Here is a 27,250-nt window from a genome sequence, read left to right as displayed (position 1 = left end):
TTCCTCAGATATTCAGCAACACTTACCTTTTCAGCTGATATTTAAGGGTGGGCACCAAAGAGCTATTTTGAAATTCTGAGCAGCTGGGTAGGGATTATCTGCTATATACTTCAATATAGGGTTAATGAACCATATTGTTTCACTGGGGGTACTTCAATGTGAACACACTTATGACTTTTCCCTTGGGCTGTTCAGATTTTCCAGAGAAAATGCTTCTAATCTACAGTCTATAGGATATAAGCCTGGCTGACAGTACTCTGAGAACTGAGAAGAAAAAAACAATGGAGGTCTTGATATAAGTATATAAAATGTCTTTGTACCCCTGTTTTTAGTATGGTACTAGAGCCTTTACTGTTCTTGTGCACCCTGCCACCCTTTCCTTTCCTTCTATTCTTCCCTTTCCTTTTCATTTTTGCCTCTTTCTATCTGTTTTCTACCCCATGCTTCTGGTACCACCCTGGGCCTATGATGTAATCGTGGGAACTTCTCTCTACTTCTAGATCAGAAAAGCTTCCTTTTCTCTCTCTCATCTCTTTTCTTTAATCTTTGTCATTTCAATACTCTTTGATATTTTATTTATCTCCCAGAGTTTATTTGCTTAATTGCCATTGGTTTGTTTCACTAAATCCTTTTATGCTTTATCAGTGATGCACATGTATGATAATGTTATAGTATTTTTCTGCTACAAGCATATAGCAATTGATAGGCCATTATCCTGGCTCTAGGGATCAGGATACATCACCTTTCTCAGCTTTTTAATTTCAAGAGATGAAAGCAAGAGAAAAGCATCCTAGAGTATTCAAAAGGAAAAGGCAGCTAACTCTTCAAATTTAATTCCAGCACTGTAATCCTACTGAAACTTGTCTATGTGAGTAAGGCTGTGGAATTTGAAACTGGCCAGTTTTCATAGTGTTCCATCAATTTTTAATACTGGATAAGCAATGTCTTTTTTTGTATAATGTAAGCAAAGAAGAGAAGGGGGATAACTGTTCTGGCCTTTCTTTTCCTGCCCAAGACGCTAATAAACCAGTCTCCTCCTGAAGGACAAGTTGATTGAAAGGATAAACTTATTCCCTTCTATTACTTTCAAGGAAACTGATGAATTGTCTCCCTTTCTTACTTTCCAAGGTCAATAGTGGTGCAAAAGAAATATAATGCAAGTACACATGTAATTTTAAATTTCCTAGTAGTAATCTAGTACAAACAGGTGAGATAATACTTTATGTATAGTAAATCTTAAAAAAATTATAAGAATATACACAAAATATTAGCATTTCAACATGTAATCAACATAAAAAAGGATTAATGAAATACTTTACACTCTTCATACCAAGTTTTCAAAATATCTGGTATGTATTTTACACTTAGAGCACATTTTAATTTGGTCTAGTTATACAATAAGTGCTCCACAGCCACGTGTGCTCAATAGCTATTGTAGTGGATAATACAGGTCTTAGGAAATGAGACTTTAAAACTACAGCAAAATGTATCCTTTACTGACCACTGTCCTAATATTCTCTACTACCCTTTCTTCTCTCTGTACTTTGCCATTTTTTTCCTCTTTTCTTGCTTTGAAACTAATCTTAGCATTGGGGATGTGGCTCAGTAATAAGAGCGTTTACCTAGCAAAGGTTCAATTCCCAGCACCTCCCACCCCCACATGCAAACAAAACCAAAAACAAATACAAAACGAAAAACTCAATCTTCTTATTTCCTTTTTCAGTTTGCTAGCTTTGCTTTGACTTCACTGTTATTTTGGTAGTGAGATGCAAAGACTATAGACATGATTTTGACGCATCCCTTTATGTTCTTATTCAGCAGAGACTCATATTCCTTTATTCTGTTGGGCAGACATGAGGCAAATGTGACTAATCTTTTCCCTCAGATGCTATGGAAAGTATGAAAACCAAAACAAGTTGACCTTCACAGATTTCAGATACACTCCCATGATGACCACTGCTCTCTAGGGAATGATTAACAAACTGGTGTTATCTCAGAGGGCCTCTTTATGAAGTTCTGGGCTCCACATTCCCTTAAATGTGTATCTGTTTTCCTAAACAAATCTGTCAGTGTCTCTTAAAAACAAAACAAAACAAAAAACAAAGTACTGGGTTCACTTAAATCAGGTAAGGTAGTAAGTCAACCTCATAAGGGCCCAGTTAATTCTTTGGCAGGGAAGACTTTAAAAAGGAGATAGCCCTTAGGTAAAAGTATTATAAAGAAGCAAAAGGTTCTTCCAAACGTCTCCAACCTTGGCTATCAATGGGTTAATCCTGAGACATTCTTGTTTAGCAGGGAGTAAATATCAGGAGTGTGTGTGATTTAGTGATAGTGTAGGAGTATATGTTATGTTTATAACCTGAGATCCCCAAAAGAGCCTGTAGGAGGAGGAGGAGAAAAGTATTTCTTCCTACTTCTCTAGTACTACTTACTCTACTGTGCTTCTGGATAGTTTAAAAATATCTTCATAAAATGTTAATACACAAAAATGTTCAATATCTATCATGGTAAAAAACTGAAAATTGATTTTAAAATTCAACAATAAAGGATTGTTAAATTAAATGTATTAAGACCTGAAATCCTAATGTGAAGTTCAACTCTGTATAAGAGAACACATGGCTATTAGGTAAACAGATTATTAAATGAAAAAAAGAAAAAAAACACAGCCTTATGTTATGCTTTTCCAAGGAAATAAAACATTCTGTTCTAGAAAATTTTCAGTAAAAATATCATTTAAGAACACCATTCTACGATTCAAGGGTTCTAGTGACATAGTTATACCTAATACATCATCTGTACATTTAAATGAGTCACATCTGATAATGATGTACTTGCACAGAACTTTTCAACTTAGAGAATACATCTGACCTATATAACAACCAAGTGGAAAAGGTAAGATAAAAATATGGGTTCATGCAACATGCACATGCTGAGAGTTGACAAGAATAAAGAAGAGTTCCTTATCCTCAAGGAACTTGCAGTCCAAGGAAGAAAGAAAATACATTAACAAGAGTATCACTGCAGTATGGTATGGTTCCAATGGTTCTAAGGCAGTATTAAGGACTGAATGTCTAAATGAGTTTGTCCAGAGGCAAAGAGGTTCTTATTTTATAAAGGCAGAAACAGGCTCAGGAAAGCTGAGTAACCTGATGAACGTTTTCAAGCAGGTAAATAGAAGAGTCAGGTGTGAACACATTTTTGCCTTCTTATTCAGAGCTGCTTTTACTACATCAGACTCACTGCTCTTTGAAGTGTGACAGCTGCTTTATACTCTGTAAGAGATGGCCTCTGTTGGTAAAATTTTTTCCTTTCTCTGTACCCTCTCCAGTGTTTCTGGATAATTAGTGCTGATTTCTCTTCCATTTCCCGATTGTATTTCTCCAACTGACCTAAAAAGATGACAGATGCTATTACAACATACTTACTGCTATTTTTTTTTAAGTTTTGGAATGAGGACAGTGGTAATAATAACACTTTTACAGTCCTCTTTTAAGAATATTATTCACCAATTTTCCCAATTCTATTATTTTACATAGTTTTCAGAATATAGAAATAAAAACTTTCTCAGTTTATACAGCTTCTTTAGAGAAAGGACACAATATGTTTTGTGGCAGGGTAATAACAAAAGGGTTGAAAATTTAATGGTAAGAACATTAAAAAAATAATCATGAGTACATGGTTAGGAAATCACTTGGTACTATCAGATGGAAAAGGCAAAATATGTCTATGGTTGGTTATCTGCTTTACTTTGTGATTCTAAATTTCCAATTGGTTTACACAGATTACTTTTTTTTTTTTTAACTTTCTGGGAGTTGGTAAGCATACAGCCAAGGGTTCATAGTAGCAAAGTGACAGAAAAAAGCAATAGAAGGTAGTGTCGGTGAGTATATTTGGCCAGGTGTGGTGGTGCACACCTGTAATCCTGGTGGTTTGGGAGCCTAAGGCAGGAGGATGGTAAGTTCGAAGCCAGACTCAGCAATAGCAAGGCGCTAAGCAACTAGGTAAGATCCTGTCTCTAAATAAAATACAAAATAGGGCTGGAGGGTGTGGTTCAGTGGTTGAGTGCCCCCAACTTCAATTCCTGGTACCAAAAAAAAAGGGAGTATATTTGAGAGACTGTATAAAAAACTGATAGGATTTAATGACTCATAAAATATGGAGGTGAGAAAGGGATGGAACTCTAGGATGTATCAGATAGGAAATGAAGTAGATTGTTGGCACCATCACTGAAATGGAGAATCAAGGAAAAGGAAATCGGGGAGACAATATAAATGGCATCTGTTTTGGGGATGCCTATGGATAAATAAGAAAAGCTATCCAATAGGTAGCTTGCTACAGAGCTGTGTTGTCTCAAATAGTAGATATTAGACATAAGTATTTACTTAGGTTACAATAAAATAAAAATTAAAAATTAGGTCCTTGAAAGCATTAGATACATTTCAAATACTCAACATCTCCTCTGGTCATTAGCTACTGTTTTAGATGGTGCAGACATATAACCATTTATTTATTTAACACATTCTACTGGACAGTACTGCTTTAGAACTTAGGACAGAGGGTGAGCCCTAATATGAGTGCCAAACATTCAACTGAGAGTTGAAGCTAAGGTTATGGATGGGACACACTAGGCAGAGCAACACGAGAGTAAGTGGGTAAGGCTGGAACTCTGGACACTATCTACATTTAAGGGAAAAGAAGAGAAATAAGGTGCTAGTGAAGAATCCTGGGAATGAATGAGTAATAAAAAAAAGGAAAAATGAGAAAAAAAATCTTGTACCCAACAGCCTCCCAGATCACACTTACACTAATTTCAGCTTAATTTCTCACAGGTGGCAAGAAAATAACACAAGGTGTGTACTAGGGAATGAGTAAAGTTCTAATGGCACAAGGTAGCAATATTCTAACTCCTTACTTAAGTTCAACAAGTTTATGTTTTTGACAGCTATCTTTAAATACAAATTTTTATATTTCACTAATTTATCTGAAAGATAAAAAAAAACAAAACTGGGGGGGCATAGCTCATCATCAATCAGAAAAAATTCAACTTTTTTTGACTCAAGAGATTTAGTAAGGTAAATGTGAAAAAAACAGCAAAGATAGATATAAAAAAGAAATCAGGTTAGCTAATTAAAAGATACTCTAAACATTCTTAGATTTATGAAGTTGATAATGTCACTCACCTGGATGAACTATTTCAAGCATACTCAGTTGTAATTCTCGAGAAAGTCTCATGGCTCTATGTCTTTGAAGCTGCAATTGTAATCTGAGATCATCTTCCTCCTTCTGCCTATTTAGTTTCAACAGTGTCTTTGTTCGTTTAGATCTGTGATAGAAAAAGTAAGTGCCTTACATGCAATTTATAAATCATATGTCTATTCAAGAAAGGTATGAAATGCTTCAAGTCCTAAGTAATCAAATAAATGCAGATAAAGTTTCTTAAGGAAAATCCTTAGTGTTGTTAGGGTATGATGATTATACTGTCATGTGCTTCTGCTGTACTTTTCTGGAGAAATATTTGGATACACTTATCAAAAGTATGAAGAAATATTTGAAATACATATCAAAAGTATTAAAAATGTTGACTAAAAAATTCCATTTCTAATAATTTTCTTAAGGAAATAATCAAATATATAAATATGTTCAAAGATGTGCTTAACATAATATTACAACAGTAACAAGATGAAAACAAATGATATATACCACAATAGAGACTGGATAAAGAAATACTGGTTCATTCATTTGAGATGGGATTCTATGAACTATGAAAAAATATAATTTTCAAAGAATATTTGAAAGAATATTTCAAAGAATACATGTAATGCAGTATCAGGTAAAAATTAAATCAGATATATAAGAATGTGATCCAGATTGGGCTAAAATTTATATATAGTTATATAGAAAACTAAATGATAAAAACCATTAAAATTTCAGGAGTAATTTTTACTACATGCTATGATTATGGCCGATTTTTCCCCTTAGGTTTACCTATTCTCAATTAATTGACTACAAAACATTATTTTATAACTGGTTATAAATTTTTTCATGTATTAGAAGCAATTTTATCATTTATTTTTTATCTGATTTTATTTATCAACTTTCTTCTTAGCCATTCCAACCCAGTTTTTATCGCTTCTTACCTTCATCACTATGTAAGAAGACCATGAATATTAGTTTATAGTAAATACACTTAAAATGCTTTCAGATGCCCATAGAAAAAGAAAGCCAGGAGGATACAGAGGAAAGGTAAACAGAATACACTACTTATTTTACTTCTATAGAATTAATTTACATGTCTCCTTCAAGAGCATGTTTTTCCTTAGATTCTTTTCCTAAAATTAAACTGCTAACAACTCTGGTACCTTGGCTTCAGGTTTGCAGTATTAAGCTAGAATTCAAAATGGTGTAGTTAAAGGTTTTCTTTTGAAAAAGAAAAACAATTAATTGTTAACATTTTAGTAACAATTTTAATTTTTAAAGAAACCTTTTTAGGTAAAGAAGGAAAACTCACGTAATTGTTTTAGAAACATTTTCTTATGTGGTTGTTTTTCACAATTTTAAACTTCCATCAATAATAACTTAAGTTTTCTCTGGCCTTCTATTTCGGTCAGAGTTGAGAGTTTGTTTCAAAACTTTTTTCTTATTCTATTATTGAAGGTAAAAAGACCTAATTCTGTGTGTGTGTGTGACAAAAGCAGGAGGAGTTCTAGAGACAATGTAGGGCTAGTTGAATAGATGTGAAGTGTCTCCTTTTACCTGTAAATTGGAAATCAAGTAGGTAGAATGAGGGCCTCTCCCTTCCCAAAGAGCAATTGATAGGAACCTCTCCAGAAGAATTTTCCCCGCACCCTACCCCAAAATTTCTGAGTGATACAGCACGTAGATTTTGACATTTTGTCTTTTCCTCATGGAGGATGAAAGAGAGCAGGCCTTAATTAGTGTCCTTTCAAATTAATTTTAAAAAATATCTACCTCTTTCTAACTTCTAATTGGTTATAGATAGTGATGTTTAATATGGCATTATCAATATTTAAAACATACCAATAATGTAAGACACATGGTAATCATTAAAACTACATTGCTAACACATTTAATTTGTCAGAAAACCAGGTTTGGAAAATAGTTCAGGCAGGCAGGTTATGAAATAAGGTAAAAATGAAAAGATCATGGAACATGAAAATGAAGTAAAATACAAACCAGGAAGAGAGCAGAAAAGAGGGATGCAGTGATTGAAATGCCAACCATAAATTGTAAATATATGTGCTTCTTGGATTTATGAGTTTTAATTTCATGTTTGAAAACATTTATCAGGGACTGATGTGATTTTGAATGTTCCTTCCCCCATTTAGTTACACTGTAGTTATTTTGCTATGAGTGTCTATAATCTCTCAAAAATTTAAAAAGATTATTCGTCCAACTGACATTTTTGCAAGATCGAGTAAGAATCTGACCACAGGGCATGTGTATTGCACTTTTGAAAGGGAAGTGACTGATGAGATAGATATTAATGCAGTAAACACTCATCCAAGTAGTTGCTGCCTGTTCAGTACTGTGCCTCAGGTAAACGGAGAAATGGCACTATTCAAAGGGAAATCAAATAAATATAACTAAAATACCTAATCGTAGATAAAGGTAGATAAGTTATGAGGTTTTCTTAAGATAATGGAGCAGCTGTTAGCTGTTTCACAAAACCTTGCTGAGAAAAAGGATGCTTAATAGAAAATAAAGTTTTTGGCCATGAAAAACAATGAAATAAAAAAGAACTTCCTATGAAAGTGCTTTAGCAAGGATGTGACTATAAAGGAGTATCTCTTGCTGAATCTAAAGAACCCAGATGAATTTGGACCCAAACTACAAATAATAGTTTCTCTCCCAGAAAAAAACATGGGGAGGCGGGAAAACTATGGCACCGATGACCTAAATACCATGAGGCAGAAACCCAGCTACAATAGCTACAAGGGAAATGAGATATATTTGCATAAACTGTAAAAATTAATAGAAGAGGAAAGGTGCTAAAGTGTGGAGTACACTTGAAAGTAAAAATGTAAATAAAAAATAGGCCAATTCCAAAAAACTGAAAGCCAAATGTTTTCCCTGATAAGTAGAAGATGATATACAATGGGGTAGGGGGTGAGAGAAGAATAGAGGAACTTTACATTACATAGAGGGAAATGAGAGGGAAGAGGAGGCATGGATATGAACAATGGTGGACTGAGACAGACATCATTACCCTATATACATGTATGATTACATAAATGGTATGAATCTACATCTTGCACAACCACAGAAACAAAAGTTTTACCCCAATTGTGTACAATGAATCAAAATGCAGTCTGTAAAATAAAAAAATAAAAAAAATAAAAATTTGACCTACCATCTAAACTATCCATTTTACTCCCAGGAGTTTGCCTAAGAAGATTGAAGGCAGCTATCCAAACATGAAAAACAAAAAAACCAAAACGTAAATAAAGCCTAAGAGCTAAAACTGAACTTCTGTATAATCCAGAACCTCAAACTCAAAATACTGAAAAGGAAATAAACACATAATATGAAATAAATCATCATGGCTTACAGTTTATCTTTTTAAAGAATCATACTGGTCTGGTTTTGTTACATAAAGTAATGGAATTTCTATTTTAAATAGTGGAATGTTAAACTAGATTCCACAAATATACTTTTAATTGGACAAAATTTGTAATCCTGTGATACTATTTTTGGTGCTGGTGACTAAATGAAGAACCTGATAGATGCTAAATACGCATTCTATCACTGGGCTACACCCCAGCCACCTGGGATACTTTTGAATGTTATAAAAGAGGACAGACAGCTAAGGATGATCACAGGAAGAATTCATAAGTAGTAACCAATCTGACTTCACCACAGAAGAAAATAATAACAGCATCTCAAAAGTATTGTTTTGCTCAAACTTATTTGACCACAAAAATGTTATTTCTTTTCCCATTTTTTAAGAAAAGAGATAGCCTGTACGATAGGCAATACATCAGAAGAAATACTGGATGGATAATACCTGTTTCTCATGAGACTATTTGATGTGTCTGTCTAGATTTGTAAATCTTCAAGGGCAGAAGTATGTGCCAGGTAGTATGATAAAAGACTTTATATCTCAGTCTTGTGAGTTGTTATGTTGAAGACTCATATGTTGAAGGTTTGGTTGCCAAGGTAGCAGTGTTCAGATGAGGGTCTTAGGAAGGTGACTGGATCGTGTGAAAATAAACCTTTTCTCCTTTTAAGTTAATTTATCTCAGGTATTTTGTCACAGTGAAAGAAAGTTGACTAATGCATGAGGGAATAGATTACTCCCATTGAACAGATTGGAAATTTGAGGTTGAGAGAGGTGAGGCAATGTATGTAAGATCACTCAGCCAATTAAGTGGCTAAAGTAGGATAAAAACTCAAGTCTACTATATTCTCTATCTCTCTAGATAAATACAGATATATGTCTCCATCAATCCATCTTCTAGCATATAGGCACTTAATTCATGCTTTAAAAATTAATGCTTTCTTTGCTACCAACAATATTCATGCTTATCTTTAAATTTTTCCTGAAGACAACTACCATAAGAGAATAGGACATCCATTAAGAGAAACAGAATAACTTTAATGTCCTTAATTTTGTGGAAATAAAGCACTTTGAACCCCATGGCTATTTTTAAATTTTCTTTTATAACTGAGAAATGCAGGTGCACTTATTGAGAGAAGAGTTTCAGTTTTCTTAAAACAGTTTACGTTTGTAATATGCTAGTTTCATTTTAGTGAGCTAAAACCTGTCTTTAAGTTAGGCTGCATGGAAAAGCATTTCTGAGATGGCTTTCCTTTAACATAAATGACCTAAAAGTTAAATCCTTTTTGCTGTTTTTGTAACCTCCAAGAATCTAGATGGGTTAGTCATAACACAAGTGGGCCATATTTTCAGTATTTCATTTCAGTATTTCAGTCCACTTGAAACAGAGATAAATGACAAACTGTCAGATCTTAAGGATCATATTCATTCATGCCATTTAATCAGAAAAACTGGGTTAACACATTTAATTTTTATATATTCATACCTGTTTAATCACAATTAGATATGAATACTTATACGAACTGTTGATTTTGAGGGTTTAATATAAATATCATTGGCTCCCTCTGTAGGCTTGGCCCATAAACAAATCTTACTAAGTAGATAGGACTATATATTTGACACACCAGAATCCTCTTATGTTATGCCCTTTGCTTTGAAATTGCACCTAGTTACTGGAGTGTTGAAACTCAGTATCATATGGAACAGAATGAAAGCAAGAAAGAAAGGAAACATATTAAGAAATTGAAAAAATAAACAAAACAACAACAACAACAAAACCTCCTTACGTTTTCATTCACATGTACTCTTAATAAGACTGTGAGATCATCACTCCTATCACTGAGTGTTTTTACCTGAAACTCCTTTGCAAAGTAATCACAGCAGATGGAAGTTTCTTTATTCTTTTTCTAGTCTGGAAACCCTTCCAATAAGCTTGAATCAAGCAAGCAGCTTGATGTAGTTTCTGAAATTATATGCCAGAAATAATTTAAAAGACATCTCTAGAAAAGTTTTTTAAAAAGCATATTTCTTAAAATATCAAGCCAGGGCAAGAATTAATTCCCTTCTCTAACAAGGTGGGTAAGAAGCAACACTAAATCCACAGGCCCAGAAGAGGGAAGGCCTAAGAATAACACTATACCTTAACTCCAAAAGGAAGTTTTTTAAGCTCAGTCAGGCATTATCTAGAACATATTCAAAATATAATCTAGTTAGCTCCAAATTCTCTCTAACTTCTCTTTTTTAAAGACCTCACAGTAATGCCTAGTCTTTCATAATCTTTTTTGAGCTACCTTGTCATTATTTTTATTTAATAGACAATCAACCTGGTTAGGTTCTGACTGTAAGCTCTGTTGACCTTTTGTGGGTGGTCGTTCAAAACTGCATAGTTCTGGAAGTTTTTGGTATGCTTATGCTGTTTTATATCTGTCTAGCACATGCATAGTCTCATGATTAGTTTAAGACATGTGAAGGTTCACACAAAGCAGCAAGAAATTCTCCTTTGCTCTCTTCCTTTCAGATTCTCCCCTTCATCCTCCTGCCTAACTGGACTCTTCATGGGTCCTGCTTATAATTTTAAATGTATTACCTTTTTGGCTCAGAATTTTAGATCTATAGTATACTTATTGACTTTTAAATTAAAAAATAATTTATTATTTTATATTTAAGTCTATTTTCCATATTTATTTTAAATCTTCACCTAGAAATATTTTTTCCTATTGGAATGAGATATTTGGAGGCATCATTTCAAATATACTAGAGGCAGTATGATAAAGTAATATATGATAAATAATCAATGATTTGTTGCCTCAAACTTCTAATTTTTATTAATACAATTTTTTCATGTAGAGGCAAAAAAAATTGTTATATCTCAAAGACTAAGAAAGTCAGTTTTAGGGGCTGGGGAGATAGCTCAGTCGGTAGAGTGCTTGCCATGCAAGCACAAGGGCCTGGGTTCGATCCCCAGCACCCAAAAAAAAAAAAAAAAAAAAAAAAAAAGAAAGTCAGTTTTAGGTAACTGTAAACAGTTTGCTATAATTAGATTCTTTTAAAGAAAAAAGAAAAAAGTTTAAATAGCTTACATATAAAAGATGATAAATATCAGAGAAAAGAATTTCATAAGAATTCCTGAAAAAACAAAAAATCTGATGTGGCAGCATCTATAAACACGTGTGGCACAAGTGTAAAAGCAAGATTGAGATAATATTTATGGGTAGGCTGCATGAAAAAGATACTCTTAAAGATATTTCTATTTCCAGGGAAGCATTTTGCTTAAAATGTTAAGAGAAAAAAAGTGAGACACATTTAAGGAAAACTGCAATTCAATAGAGTCAGTTAACAAATATCCCAAATATTCTTATAATTTAATACCTGGTCTTCTTCTTGATATATCTGAGGGCTTAAAAGACCAACAAGTTGTGTAAGTTCTTGACTAAATTCTGTTCCAGTTTCCTGTTTATTTAGTAGACTTCTGAGTCCTGAAATGGAAAAACAAAAGATATAATTATTAACAATAAAATATGATTTTATTATATAATCAGTATTATTTATTTATTTTTTATTTATCTTTTAATTTTTTACAGACTGCATTTTGATTCGTTGTACACAAATGGGGTACATCATTTTGCTTCTATGGTTGTACACAATGTAGATTCATACTATTCATGTAATCATAAATGTATATAGGGTAATGATGTCTGTCTCATTCCACCATTTTTCATAGCCCCTCCCTCTCATTTCCTTCTACATAATCTAAAGTTCCCCCATTCTTCTCTTACTCCCCATGCTGTTTTGTATCTATCTAGCACATGCATAGTTTCATTATATATCATTCTCCACTTATCAGGGAAAACATTAGGCCTTTGGTTTTTGGGGATTGGCTTATTTCACTTAGCATGATATTCTTCAATTTCATCCATTTATTTGCAAATGCCATAATATTATTCTTCTTTATGGCTAAATAATATTCCATTATGTATATATACCAGAGTTTCTTTATCCATTCATTTGTTGAAGGTCATCTAGGTTGGTTCCACAATCTAGCTATTGTGAACTGAGCTGCTATAAACATTGATGTGGCTGTGTTAACTATATTTTGATGATTTTAAGTCCTTTGGAGTGGGATAACTGGGTCAAAAGGTGGGTCCATTCTAAATTTGGGTCCATTCCAAATTTTCTGAGGATTCTCTACACTGCTTTCCAGAGTGGCTGCACCAATTTGCAACTCCACCAGCAATGTAAAAGTGTGTCTTTTTCCCCACATTCATGCCAACATCTATTATTTATTTTTTGTAGTACTGGTGGGGCACTTTTCCTCTGCGCTACATACTTGCTTACTACCCCCTCTTTTTAAATTTTGATAAAGGTCTCACTATTCCTGAGGCTGGCCTAGAACTTGGAATCTTCTTGTCTCAGCCTCTGCGTTGTTGGAATTACAGGCACTACCACACCTGGCTATTAATTTAAAGTTAAAAAGTCTGGTTTAGAAATAAGTGAATATAATAAGGTTAATCACATATTTTTTCTTTTTCCTTTCCTCAGAGACTTCTAGGTTAAGGTCTTTAGGATAATCCTCTGTACTGAGAATTCTTGCTGCTCACTTGTGAGATATGATACAAGAATATGTCTAGATAGCCAGGCAAGATAGTATATGCTTATAATCCCAGTGACTTGGGAGGCCGTGGCAGGAAAATCACAAGTTCAAGGCCAACCTCAACAATTCAGGAAGACCCTCTTTCAAAATTAAAAGACCATAGGTTGGGGAAGTAGTTCAATGGTAAAATGTCCTTGGGTTCAATATTAAAAAAAAAAAAAAGGTCTTTAGACAATCTCTTTAATAAAAAGCAATAGAATCAGTGAACTCAAAGAGTAGAGAGAATATTTTTTCTTGTTTGAAAATAGACACCTATCAAAACGTTTTTAAAGATTATTCTTAATACTCAGAATATGCCTACCTGTAGAAACACTTAAGTAGATTACTATGAGTCATTACTAATTAAGGGAAGTTATTATTAAATAAATTAAAAAAAACCCCTAACATCTAACACTGGACAAGTTAACAAATTCCTGAACAAACATGGAAGTGCTATAACATTAGGCTACTGCATTTCATCCTCAAATAATAGAGTAGTAGTAAAAGGTAAAAAGTAGGTACTGATTTCAGAGTATGTTGGAATGATGTATTATAATGTATGTATTCAATATAAATAAAGTAAATAAAATGGCCTTGTAGTGCACAATTGCAGAAGCCATGGTATGGATATTCCTATGCCTCAGAGTATCTTTAAGATCCAACTTCTCAGCAGTACTGATAATTATAAAATATCATGAAAAAAAGGAATAAATTGTGCTGTTGAGATATCAGTCAAAAGTAAATCCTTTGTAATGAATTCTGCTGGACATTCACATTTATAATTGCAAAACTGAGAAAGATACATCTGGCACAATTCAACTAGAGTTGAACTACAGGTACTTTCTCTCCCTACTTTTTCCTACAATTCATAAAATAATTAAAATGTCCACAGCAGTGACTAATCCATGATATATGGCTAAAGTGTCTTCTAAATCATCAAGAATGATTAAAAGCCCATTCTAGTTGTTTAGGTATTAAATGCATCATATAGTCCATAAAAAGTCATATAGGATAATCCTATATTAAGTATATTTAAAGAAACAGAAATCCATTTCCTAATTATGTTGAATAAAAAATATATATCATAATTCATGGCTCTGGTCAGTAAAGAAATAAAATAAACTAACATATAACTTTGCTTGGTAACTGGAAAAAGTACATGATCTGTGTGAACTTGGATAAATTAACTACTTTTCCCATTCTTCTTATTCCATATCTATAAAATGAGGATAAAAGAATTCCAAAGGGTCAATATAAAGATTAAAAATCTTAATGCATGTAAAGCATGTAGAACAGTGTCTTATACATAGTAAATGCTCAATTAAACAAAAGCTATTATGTGAGACTGGTATACACTGAGTTCCTTGACCCCTCAAAGGGGAGGTGTGTCTTTTTGTTGTTGAGGATTGAACCCAGGACCTTACGCATGTGCGGCAAGCATTCTACCAACTGAGCTATACCCCAGCCCAAAAGGGGTCTTTTTAGGCATATGTGTTTGATTTTTGAGGCAAGGCAGATTTTATTGTTTCTGAAGAAAGTCAGTGAAGTAGTTAAGGAATAATTAATTAACTGATATAAATGCCAAAAGGGTTATCAACCTCTCCAGCACAGTTCTATTTTTTCCAATAAAGCTAGCTGCTGATTTCTTTGGTCATTATTTTATTATACTACATAGTATATTCAACATAGAACCTTTTGGTCAGAGAGGGAGTAAATAGTGTTTGTAACCTCATCTATGAACTATCACAGGCCACTGTTGAGACATTAAAAGATAGCTCAATTATATAAAGATTCTTTTCTGTATTTAATAAATTTTTAAATGACTTTTTATTTTACTTAGTTTTGTATGTGGTGCTGAGGATGGAACCTAGTGCCTCATGCATAGTAGGGAAGCAGTTCACCACTGAGCCATACTCTCAGCCCTATGATAAGGTTTTATATGCATAACTCAATAGATAAGAATTTTGTCTTTCATAAACCATCAATAAACATTCTTTTTGAGAATCCCAAGAAAAGAAAGTATGTTTGTACTACCTTTGTAGCAGGAACTTAGTCTCAGTAAAATCAAAATTTCCTGATGGGATTCAGCCATCAACAGTAGGAGCTTTGTAGAAGTACTTCTTATGACTGGACTAGGAGTTGATAAAATCTTGAAAATAACTTCATCTAAAATAGAATGCAGGATTTTTCCTTCTATTCTGAGTAAATCACCACTAATAGAACAAAAACATTTAAAAGCATTATTATTAATTGATGCACAGTTATAACAATAAATTTAAAATAAAATATGCAGTAACTTGTTTAAAATATATAATTTGTCTCTAAGACTACATTTTATTAAGTGCATTAATATTTATTAAATTTTTGTTGTGTACAAGGTACCATGCTAGATATAATAGAAAATACAAAGTAGTCACAAAAGTCCTTTCCTCAGAGAAACTTGCAATCAAATTGAGAAGAAAAATTCACAAAATATTAAATAATAAACATTTCAAAAGTTTCAAGAGAACAATACGAGCAAAATCATAAGACAGTTCAAGGTTAACTGCTAAGTAAAATACAAAGATTATGTATTTAATTTAGGAGGAATTTTATTTTTCCTAGATATTTCCTTCATCATACTGACAACTTCATTTTGCATTACAGATGTCATGAAAAATATTTACAACTTAGAAAAAGTCAAAAGGGGTAACTGATTGTTCTTTCACTAAGTCCCTTAAGGAGCATGTGATTTTGTAGGGACATACACCTTTGTCTGACCACTTATTATTAAGGTATTTTAAGTTTGATGGTAGAAATTGAATATTGTTAATGATGTTTAGTTGAGAGCAAGGCAAATAAGACTCTTAGACAACAGCAACAAAAATGATTTCTGTCCTGCACAAAAAGTAATTCTAAAAGCTACTATATATTGCTTTATAAGACAGTGGTCCTTTTTTTTATTTGCAAGTTCATTTCTATATTCCTTTGACAAACTAACTCTATAAATCTCCCTCCATTTCTCCTTTGAGCCTCTATAAACATTTTACTCATTAGTGAGCTGAATAAAATTTCTGATCACATAAATTTTATATTTGCTTATGTCATGTTTTTAGTCTTTTGAAAATTATACTTCAACAGTGATCAAAGTGATTTTAAGAGACTCCAATAGCCTATCCCAAATTTAAAAATCTCAGAGTTGAAAGACTTTAAAGGTCATTCAATCAAAATACATGGGAATCTTGGTGATACCTGTTTCTATGCTGCCTTCATTTTTAAGTTATTTCTTATGCCAGGGATGCTCACTCCATTCCCCTGCATCTTTCATTATCATTACACCATTCAAAACTCAAGTAAAAAAATACGTTCATTTCAAAATGCCTTCAATAGATAAACCTATCCCAGTCTGATTACTTCTTTACTCCACATTCCAAAAGGAGTTAAGATATTATAACACATTAGTTCAAATGCATTTAAATGTTCTTTAATTTACTAATCCTAAAACTATTCTCTCCAGGCCACTAACCACCATCTTATTTTTCTGCTTCTCTTCTAGTCAAACTTGCCTGTTTCTATTTCTTCACTTCTCATTCATTTCCCAAATGACTACATTTGGCATTTTTCCTCACTACTTCACTATACTTTGCCAAAGTACATTTAATTAATATAACTTCACAAATACCATGTCACATATATATCACTAAGAACTTATTTTCCTAGTCCTGATGTTCTCCATCCACACAGGTTTTTTGATACATTGTTCCTTCTGTTCTCTTTCACCCTCCACCCATATGTTACTAATTTATTTCGTGGTCTCACTTCCCCAATATACCCCTTAAGGTTATTCCCCAGGATTCCATTTTCAACCCATTTATTTTCTTCAATCTATTCATATTTCTCACTAATCTCATCTTTTCTCATGTTCAGTTTTATTACCATTTATAAGTTGCTAGTTTTGTAAATCTGTAACTCTAGTCCAGATGTCCTCATAAAAGTCAATTATTGATGGGACACTGGAGTAATTTTCAGTCCTGGCTCTTAGAAATAAAACAAAAATTGAGATTTGTGTACAAAGATTTGTACAGACACTTATCTTTTTTTAAAATTTGTTTTAGTTGTCGATAGACCCTTTATTTTATTTGTATGTGGTGCTGAGAATAGAACCCAGCACCTCACACATGCTAGATAAGCTTTCTATCACTGAGCTCTGACCCCACCCCATAGATCCTTATTTTACTGCCATGCTAAACCAGCCTATCCATCACTGACTTCATTACCTATCTCACAGAGCCAGCTCCTTATATATTTCACATACTGCAGTTCAATTACCCAAAATAGACAACTTGGTGTCATACCTATCTGCACCTTTCATCTTATTTCTATCAAAACTCACCACATACTGAGGATTTTTATTTTTAATAGGCTTATTAAAGTATAATTGATATACAAGAAACTACACAATTTAAAGCATACAATTTGATCAGTTTGATGTTTGACCAACACACACAAGAAAATGAATATATTCACAACTCCCTAAGCTTCCTTGTGTTTCATTATAGTTTCTCCCTCTTTAGCCTCACTGACACACCCCAGGCAATCAGTTACCCGCTTTCTGTCACCACAAATTAGTTTACATTGTCTAGAATTTTCCATAAATGGAATTACACAGTATATATTTCTTGTCTGGTTTCTTTCATGCAGCATTATTTTTATATTCATCAGTGTTATTATGTGAACAGTTTATTCCTGTTTATTGCTGAGTAGAGTGTTATTGGATAGATACACCACCATTTATTTACCTGTTGATGAACATCTAAGTTGTTTTTAGTCTTTGGCTATTACAAATGATGTTGCTATGATCTGTGTACAAGTCTTTGTATGGAAACTTTCATTTTTCTTAGGCAAATACCTAAGAGTATTTGGAGTAGAATGGATATATAATGTGGTAGGTGTATGTTTAACTTGTTAAAAATTACCAAACTATTTTCCACAGTGACTGTACTAGCTTACATTCCCACCAGCAATGTACAACAGATCTAGCTCCTCCTTCATATCATTGTCAACACTTTAGTATTTTAAATTTTCATCATTTAATGGCTGTGTAGTAGTATCTCCTACTGACAAGGGTGTTGAACAAAAATATTTTCATTTGCTTATTTGTCATTCATTCATCCCATACATCTTTCATGAAGCATCCAATTATTTTTCACATTTTTCAAATTGTTTTTTGTTGTTAAAATTTGAGAGTTCTTTATGTGTTCTAGGTACAAGTATTTAATAAGATATATACTTGGCTTATATTTTCTCCCAGTCTGTGAACTGTCTTATTTCATTAAAAGTATCTTTCCAGTAGACTTCTCAATTTTTGATGAAGTCTAATTTAAGTCTGATTAATTTCTTATTTTGTAGATTTTACATTTGCTCAACTTAAGATCATATAGGTTTTATACTAATTTTCTCCAAGAAGTTTTAAATTTTAGGTTTACATGTAGTTCTTTGCATATTGACAGCCAACAATTCCAATTTTATTTTAAAAGGATACCTTTCACCAATGAATGACCTTATACTTCTCTTACTACCATATCTGTGTGAGTCTATTTCTGACTCTACTCTGTTTCATTGATATGTCTGTGACTTATTACAGAAGTAACACCACCAGGATATTGTCTTACTTATGGTAGTTTTATAAAAAAGTTTTTAGATTAGGTATAATTCTCTAACTTTGCAGTTCATTTTCAAAGCTGGTTAGGCTACTTTAAATCCTCTGCTTTCATATGAATTGTAGAATCAGTTTGTTGCTTTCTACAAAAATAAGATTTTTATTGGGATTGTGTTTAAGATATACAATGTGCCATCTTTCCTTTTATTTTCACATTCTTTAATTCTTCTTAGTAATACTTAGTTTTACATGTTTTGTTGGATTTAATATTTTATGCTATTATATATAAGCTGTAATTCTTAAAAATTTCAATTTCTGAGTGTTAATTGGATATAAAATTTCAATTTATATTTTATATCAATTTTGTGTTCTACTACTTTAACTCATTTACTTTAGAAGTGTTTTTAATTATGAGGAATAGATGTAAGATTTTATCAAAGGTTTTTTCTGTATCTACTGACAAGATGATGTGGTTTTTCTTTTTTGGTTTGTTAACATATGTTACACTGACTTTAGGATATTAAAACAGTAGTAAATTCCTGGAGTAAATTCAACTTATTCATGATGAATTAACTTTTTAATGTAGTGTTGGATTTCATATGCTAAAATTTTATTCAGAATGCTTACATATATGTACATAAGTATATTGATTAGTAATTTTTCTGAAGAGTGTCTTTGTCTGGTTTTGATGTCAAGGTAACGCTAACCTCATAGAATGAATTGGAAAATATTTTATTATCTTCAATTTTCTTGATGAGTTTACTTAAGATAATTTCTTCCTGAAGTGTTTGGTAGAATTTACCGGTGAAGAAGACCTGGCGTATTCTTGGTGAGGAGGTTTTTAGCTATTAATTGAATTTACTTTATAGTTACCTAAGGCTTAAGTGAATTTTGGTAGTTTGTGTCTTTCAAATCTTTTTATTTCATGCTTGTTCTTGGTATAGGTTTATTAATTTCATTGATCTTCTCAAAGAACCAGTTTATGGTTTCATTTATTTTCTCTATTACTTACAACTTTGCTGATTTTTGTTTCAATCATTATCATTTTCTTTTGTCAGCTTAAAGTTTAATTTTCCTTTCTTCTAGTTTCTTAAACTACAAACTGAGGTTAATCATTTAAGATTTTTCTTTTCTAATATAGGCATGAACGATACAATATCTCCCCTAAGTACTATTTAAATTGAGATCCATCTGAGAAATTCTCATGTTGGTTTCATAACAATTCATCTAAAAATAATTTCTTTTTTTTTATTTTTTATTTTTTTACATTTACATAGGGTAATGATGTTTATTTTATTTTTCCCCTCCCCCCACCCTTCCCACCCCTCTTTTCCCTCTACACAGTCCTTCTTTCCTTCATTCTTGCCGCTCTCCTTAGCCTAACTCTAAACCTAACCCTAAACCTAATGCTAGCCCCTCCCACCCCCCATTATATGTCCTCATCCGCTTATCAGCGAGATCATTCGTCCTTTAGTTTTTTGAGATTGGCTTATCTCACTTAGCATGATATTCTCCAATTTCGACCATTTGCCTACAAATACCATAATTTTATCATTCTTCATTGCGGAGTAATATTCCATTGTATAAATATGCCACAGTTTCTTTATCCATTCATCAACTGAAGGGCATCTAGGTTGGTTCCACAATCTGGCTATGGTGAACTGAGCAGCAATGAACATTGATGTGGCTGTATCTCTGTAGTATGCTGATTTTAAGTCCTTTGGGTATAGGCCAAAGAGTGGGATAGCTGGGTCAAATGGTGTTTCCATTCCAAGCTTTCTGAGGAATCTCCACACTGCTTTCCAGAGTGGCTGCACTAATTTGCAACCCCACCAGCAATGTACGAGTGTTCCTTTTTCACCACATCCTCGCCAACACCTATTGTTGCTTGTATTCTTGATAATCGCCATTCTAATTGGGGTGAGATGAAATCTTAGGGTAGTTTTGATTTGCATTTCCCTTATTACTAGGGATGTTGAACATTTTTTCATATATCTGGTGATTACTTGTACATCTTCTTCTGTGAAGTGTCTGTTCATTTCCTTAGCCCATTTGTTGATTGGATTATTTGTATTCTTCGTGTAGAGTTTTTTGAGTTCTTTATAGATTCTGGAAATTAGCGCTCTATCTGAGGTATGGTTGGCAAAGATATTCTCCCACTCTGTAGGCTCTCTCTTCACATTTCTGATAGTTTCCTTTGCTGAGAGAAAGCTTTTAGTTTGAATCTATCCCAGTTGTTGATTCTTGCTTTTATTTCTTGTGCTATGGGAGTCCTGTTAAGGAAATCTGATCCTGAGCCAACAAGTTGAAGATTTGGACCTACTTTTTCTTCTATAAGATGCAGGGTCTCTGGTCTGATTGCGAGGTCCTTGATCCATTTTGAGTTGAGTTTTGTGTAGGGTGAGAGATAGGGGTTTAATTTCATTCTATTGCATATGGTTTTCCAGTTTTCCCAGCACCATTTGTTGAAGAGGCTATCTTTTCTCCATTGCATATTGTTGGAACCTTTGTCTAGTATGAGAAAATTGTATTTATTTGGGTTTGTGTCCATGTCCTCTATTCTGTACCATTGATCTACCTGTCTATTTTGGTACCAATACCATGCTGTTTTTGTTACTATTGCTTTGTAGTAGAGTTGAAGATCTGGTATTGCGATACCCCCTGCTTCGCTCTTGCTACTGAGGATTGCTTTAGCTATTCTAGGTTTTTTATTCTTCCAGATGAATTTCATAATTGCTTGCTCTATTTCTGCAAGGTACATCATTGGGATTTTAATTGGAATTGCATTGAATCTGTATAGCACTTTAGGTAGTATAGCCATTTTGACAATATTAATTCTGCCTATCCAGGAACATGGGAGATCTTTCCATCTTCTAAGGTTTTCTTGAATTTCTTTCTTTAGTGTTCTGTAGTTCTCATTGGAGAGGTCTTTCACCTCTTTTGTGAGATTGATTCCCAAGTATTTTATTTTTTTCGATGCTATTGTGAATGGGGTAGTTTTCCTAATTTCTCTTTCTGAAGATTCATCACTTATGTATAAAAATGCATTGGATTTATGAGCATTGATCTTGTAACCTGCTACTTTACTGAATTCACTTATGAGTTCTAAAAGTTTTCTGGTGGAATTTCCAGGTTCCTCTAAATATATAATCATGTCATCAGCGAACAGGGATAGTTTGAGTTCTTCTTTTCCTATTCGTATCCCTTTAATTTCTTTGGTTTGTCTGATTGCTCTGGCTAGAGTCTCAAGGACGATGTTGAATAGAAGCGGTGAAAGAGGGCATCCCTGCCTTGTTCCAGATTTTAGGGGGAACGCTTTCAGTTTTTCACCATTTAGAATGATATTAGCCATGGGCTTAGCGTAGATTGCCTTTATAATGTTTAGGAATGTTCCCACTACCCCAATTTTTTCTAGTGTTTTGAGCATGAAGGGATGCTGTATTTTATCAAATGCTTTTTCTGCATGTATTGAAATAATCATGTGATTCTTAACTTTAAGTCTGTTGATATGGTGAATGACATTTATTGATTTCCGAATGTTGAACCAACCTTGCATCCCTGGGATAAAACCCACTTGATCGTGGTGCACTATCTTTTTAATATATATTTGTATGCGATTTGCTAAAATTTTGTTGAGAATTTTTGCATCGATATTCATTAAGGATATTGGTCTGAAATTTTCTTTCCTCGATGTGTCTCTGTCTGGTTTAGGTATCAGGGTGATATTGGCTTCATAGAACGAGTTTGGTAGGGTTCCCTCCTCTTCTATTTCATGGAATAGTTTGAGAAGTATTGGAATGAGCTCTTCTTTAAAGGTTTTGTAGAACTCGGCTGAGAACCCATCTGGTCCTGGACTTTTCTTTGTTGGTAGGCTTTTGATGACCTCTTCTATTTCATTGCTTGAAATTGGTTTATTTAAGTTGTGTATGTGCTCCTCGTTCAGTTTAGGTAGTTCATATGTCTCTAGAAATTTGTTGATGTCTTCGAGGTTTCCTGTTTTGTTGGAGTATAGATTTTCGAAATAGCTTCTAATTATGTTTTGTATTTCACTCGTGTCTGTTGTGATGTTTAAAAATAATTTCTAATTAATTAATTTATAATTTATTCCCCATTGTCTTGTGAGTTATTTAGATATGTTATTATTTCCCTCATATTTGGGGAATTTCAGAGATAGACTGGGTACTAATTTCTAACTTAATTCCACTGAAGCCAGAGAACATACTTTGAATTACTTAAATTCTTTTAAGTTAATTGAGACTTGTTTTATGTTCTAGAATGGCCTTTTTTGGGGAGGTGGGGGGTAAATGCTCCATTGCATTTGAAACGAGTATGCATTCCACTATTGTTTGATAGAATGTTCTATCAGTGTCAATTAGGTCAAGTTGGTTAATGTTGTTCAAATCTTCTATGGTCTTACCAGTTTTCTGCCTACTTATTATATCAATTATTGAGAAGGGCATACTGATATCTTTTACTCTAACTGAGGATTTATTTCTCCTTATAGTTCTATTAATTTTGGCTCATATATTTTGAAATTCAGCCATTAGGTCAATAAACATCTTTTTGATGAACTGATTTCCTTATGATTGCATAAGTATTCTTTTGACTAGCATTAGCATGGTGTATCTTTTTTCACTCTTTTATTTTGAATTACTTTTGTCTTTAAGTGCCTTTCTGCTAATGGTGAAATAGTTCCCATTTAAAAAATCCAAACTGTCAATCTCTGTCTTTTAATTTGGGGTTTACAAACATTTACATCTAGTATAGGCAGGTTTAAATCTGCTGCATGATTTTTACCTGTCACATCTGTCCTTTTATTCACTTTCTCCTTTTTTTTTTCCAACTGCCTTCTTTTGGATTACAATTTTTTTTGTGTGATTTGTTTTTATTGCTTTTGTTAGCTTTTTAGCTATAATCCTTTGTTATTTTATTGGTTGCTTCAAAGCTCACAGTGTATTTCAACTACTGAGTCTACCCTCAAAGGACATTTATGACTGTCATAGTATATGAGACTTATGATAAAATACTGCTCTAAGCCTTTATGCTACTGTTGTAATACATTCTTCTGAAACATATGTTACAACCCCAAAAAACATTATTATTATTGTTTAGGCAAATATATTATGATAATATTATTGGAATGCAATAAGAAAAGTAATTTTATATGTTTACCTACGTAATCACCATTTCTGATACTCTTCATTCCTTTGTGTAGAGCATTTCCTTAAACATTTCTTTTAGTGTGGGTCTACTGGTGACCCACACTATTATTTTGCCTTGTTTTTGAAATATCTTCCTGCTGTGTATAAAGTTCTAGTTTGATAGGGTTTTTTTCCCCTTTCAATACTTTAAAATGTTGCCCAACTATCTTTTAGTTTGTATTGTTTCTGAAGAGAAAGTGGCTGTCATTGTCATTGTTCTATGTAATATTTTTTTCCTTCTGGTTGCTTTTTAAGATTTTCTTTTTCCTTTGAATGAGTCCTTTGATGATGATATGCTTTGATGTGGAACTTTTTTCCACAGCTTATCACTGAGTTGTGGAACAACTTCAAGTAGCACCAAATAGGTGAATACTGAAAGGAGATAGTAGAGATAGTAGGGTCAAAAACATATTTGAAGAAATAATGGCTGAAATTTTTCTTTGATGAAAATTTGTAAACTTGCAAGATTCAAAAAGCTCACCAAACATAATGATAATAAAAAAGTGATGTGGGGAAAAGTTTGCAGAAAATGCAAGAAATGATCACTTTATAGAACTAAAGAGAAAAAAAAGAGTGATCAAAACAAATATTCTATGATGACACATGTGGAATTTACTAATGCTTTTAAAGTTAAATTTAAGTGATCATGATCACTTCTGTTATATTTCCTACATCTGTATGCCTTCCAATGGGGAAAAAAAGATTTTACACTGCATAACAGTTTCAATAGTCATGTGTAGTTAAGATACTTTGAGACAGTTTGATCTTTTTAGGCTTTGATTTTATGATTGATTTGAATGGTCTGGAATAGTGCTCAGTTTGGTGCCACTTCATGCTACCTGGGTGAAACCTTGGATACCCTACCTAATGCTCCAGTATTTATGAGGTTTTCCAGTTTGGCTTTTGGTAATAGGCACTATTCCCAGATCTGTGAAGCTCCTAGAACTGTTCCTTTTAATCCTTTTGAATTATTGCTTTCCCTGACATTGGGTAGTTTCTTTCTTTCTCTTTACACATATGTGACTAGTATTTCTACCTCACGCTTGACTTGAAAGGAACTCTGCCAATCTCTGGTAGCTTTCTTTTCTGATATTCTGTCTTATGAACTCTAGTTATCTTGTTCTTCTTGTATTCTCAGCTCTGTCTGTTGTCACCTGAGTCTGGATAGGATACCCTTCCCTATCCCACTGCCTAGAAACTGTCTCAATACTATGTCTTGAATGTCCCTGAAAGGTTCATGTATTAAAGGCTCAGTCTCCATGTTGGCATTATTAGAAGGTGCTAGAACTTTTGAGAGATGATGCCTACTGGCAGGTCCTTAGGTCTTTAGGGACACCTTCTTGAAAAGTTGTGGGTCCCTGGCCCTTTCCTCTCTCTCTTACTTTTTGGCCATGATGTGCTCTCTCCATGACGTGCTGCCTCACCACAGGCTCAAAGTCATGGGGTCAAGTGATCAAAAAGTGGAGCCTTCAAAACTGTAAGCAAAAATCATCCTTTTCTTTCTATAAGTTGATTGTCTCAGGTATTTTGTTAAAGTGACAGAAATCTGCCTAATACAACCTCATTTTTTTCTCTGAGCTCACCTTAACTAATTAGTTGACTGATGTTCAGTTTCTTGAAAACTGATGTCTTTTTTTTTTTTTTTTTTTTTTTACTGAGAAGGTAAATCCATTCCTATTATTCCATCTTAATAAAAAGTGGATGTGAAGCCTTGATGAGTTTAATCCATTATTTTCTAAAATCCATTCCCCAGGTATCAGTGTCCAAGACCAAGATTTCATTACTTCACCTGCATTTTTGAGATTGTTTCCTCTAGTTGCCATCTTTGTCTAGAGTTTTGTTCCACTTATTTTTCTTCCAATAGCAACCAGAGTAACACAACTAAGATGTAATCTGACTATTTTCATCTACTTAAAAAATCTTCAATGATCCCAACTACCTCTAGGTTAAGACTTAATTTACTTACCACAGGATATAAATTTTTCAAGCCTTAACCCTTTGCTATCCACCTCTGATACTGAACTTTTAAGTCCCAACAATGATTTGTCCTACTTTTCACTCTCAGTGTGTTTCTTATCTCTATGCTTTTGCATGTTATAACATAACTTCTACATAAGCACTGCTTTCTCCTCGTCTTCCCTGACCAATTTATCATCCTTAAATTTTCACCTTAGGTGTTATCTTCTTTAGGAGGCATCCCCTCTCAGTATGGGTCAGAAGCTCCTCTAACATTTGTGCATAAATTTAATATTGCAACACAACACATTACAATGTAATTAGGTTCATGTGTCTACTATCTCTTCCACTCTACTATCAGCTCTTTGGAAGTAAGTTCTGAGTCTTAATCAACTTTATAATGCAAAGACAGACATAGTACTTGGCACATATTAGCTGCTTAATTCACACTTAACTGAAAGAATGATTTCAACTGTGTATATTCTGCCTTTTCATTTTTATTTGAGGAACTAGTACTTTTTTATATGTTTCTTTAGTACTTATCACAATACTGAGCTTGTTGCTTTTTAAATAAGCATTTTTTTTATTGTGATCCTAATATTTTTCTTTTAGATATCACTCTAATTTTCTTCTCTAAGCCTGAGATTTGGGTAAGATCTTCTTAAGCTCTGATAGCAATTTGATAATAAATTTCTAATTTTTTATAATATTTTACATTAATTTTTTTCTGGAAGACAATGGTAATAGAGCTTAAGTATCACATACAAGTCAAATGCAATTGATTTTAGCAAAACTGGAATAAAATTGGTAGTGCTTCTGATCAAAAAATGAAAAAAATCAGTAACATTATATAAAATCAAGTCACCTGTTGATCTGTAGTATATTCTGTAGCAGAGTCATGACTATAGATCCTATTTGAACATTGTCAGTTTGCAGTAAGTGTAAGAAATGGTCACTTTGTAGTACTAAAAGAAGAAAAGAAAGAATGATTAAAGATTCTATAATAACACAAGTGGGATTTTGTCTTTTTAAAATCAAATCAAAGCATGAAAAGTTTTGCTGAATTTCCTGGCTTTTTGTCCTCTACAATAAAGATTTTAAGATGCAGGCAGATGTACTTAAATAGTCATAAATAAAGTCATTCTATTTTCATGAACAATTATTATACTCAAGATAGCATCTATAAATAGTAATGACTTTATTAGTACCTCTCTTTAAACTGAACATAAAATAATATGTTCTAAATT

The 27,250-nt window shown here is 33.1% G+C and overlaps 1 protein-coding gene across 3 annotated transcripts in view; it reads right to left on the bottom strand.

Annotated features, from left to right (window-relative positions):
* The window catches only part of Iqcb1 (IQ motif containing B1), a 56,975-nt gene that overhangs the window by 10,629 nt on the left and 19,096 nt on the right, over window positions 1-27,250 (bottom strand). For all 3 annotated transcript variants that reach the window (XM_047564703.1, XM_047564701.1, XM_047564702.1), the window contains 6 exons: window positions 26,869-26,968; window positions 15,243-15,421; window positions 11,948-12,054; window positions 10,432-10,541; window positions 5,181-5,323; window positions 3,241-3,389 (listed from right to left, as the gene is read on the bottom strand). In XM_047564703.1, coding sequence (XP_047420659.1) covers window positions 3,241-3,389; window positions 5,181-5,323; window positions 10,432-10,541; window positions 11,948-12,054; window positions 15,243-15,421; window positions 26,869-26,968 — 788 coding nt within the window. The remainder of the gene's footprint in view (window positions 1-3,240; window positions 3,390-5,180; window positions 5,324-10,431; window positions 10,542-11,947; window positions 12,055-15,242; window positions 15,422-26,868; window positions 26,969-27,250) is intronic.

Source organism: Sciurus carolinensis, chromosome 9 (genome assembly GCF_902686445.1).
Source record: "Sciurus carolinensis chromosome 9, mSciCar1.2, whole genome shotgun sequence".
Classification (NCBI taxonomy): Eukaryota; Metazoa; Chordata; class Mammalia; order Rodentia; family Sciuridae; genus Sciurus; species Sciurus carolinensis.
This window is presented reverse-complemented; position numbering and strand designations above follow the sequence as displayed.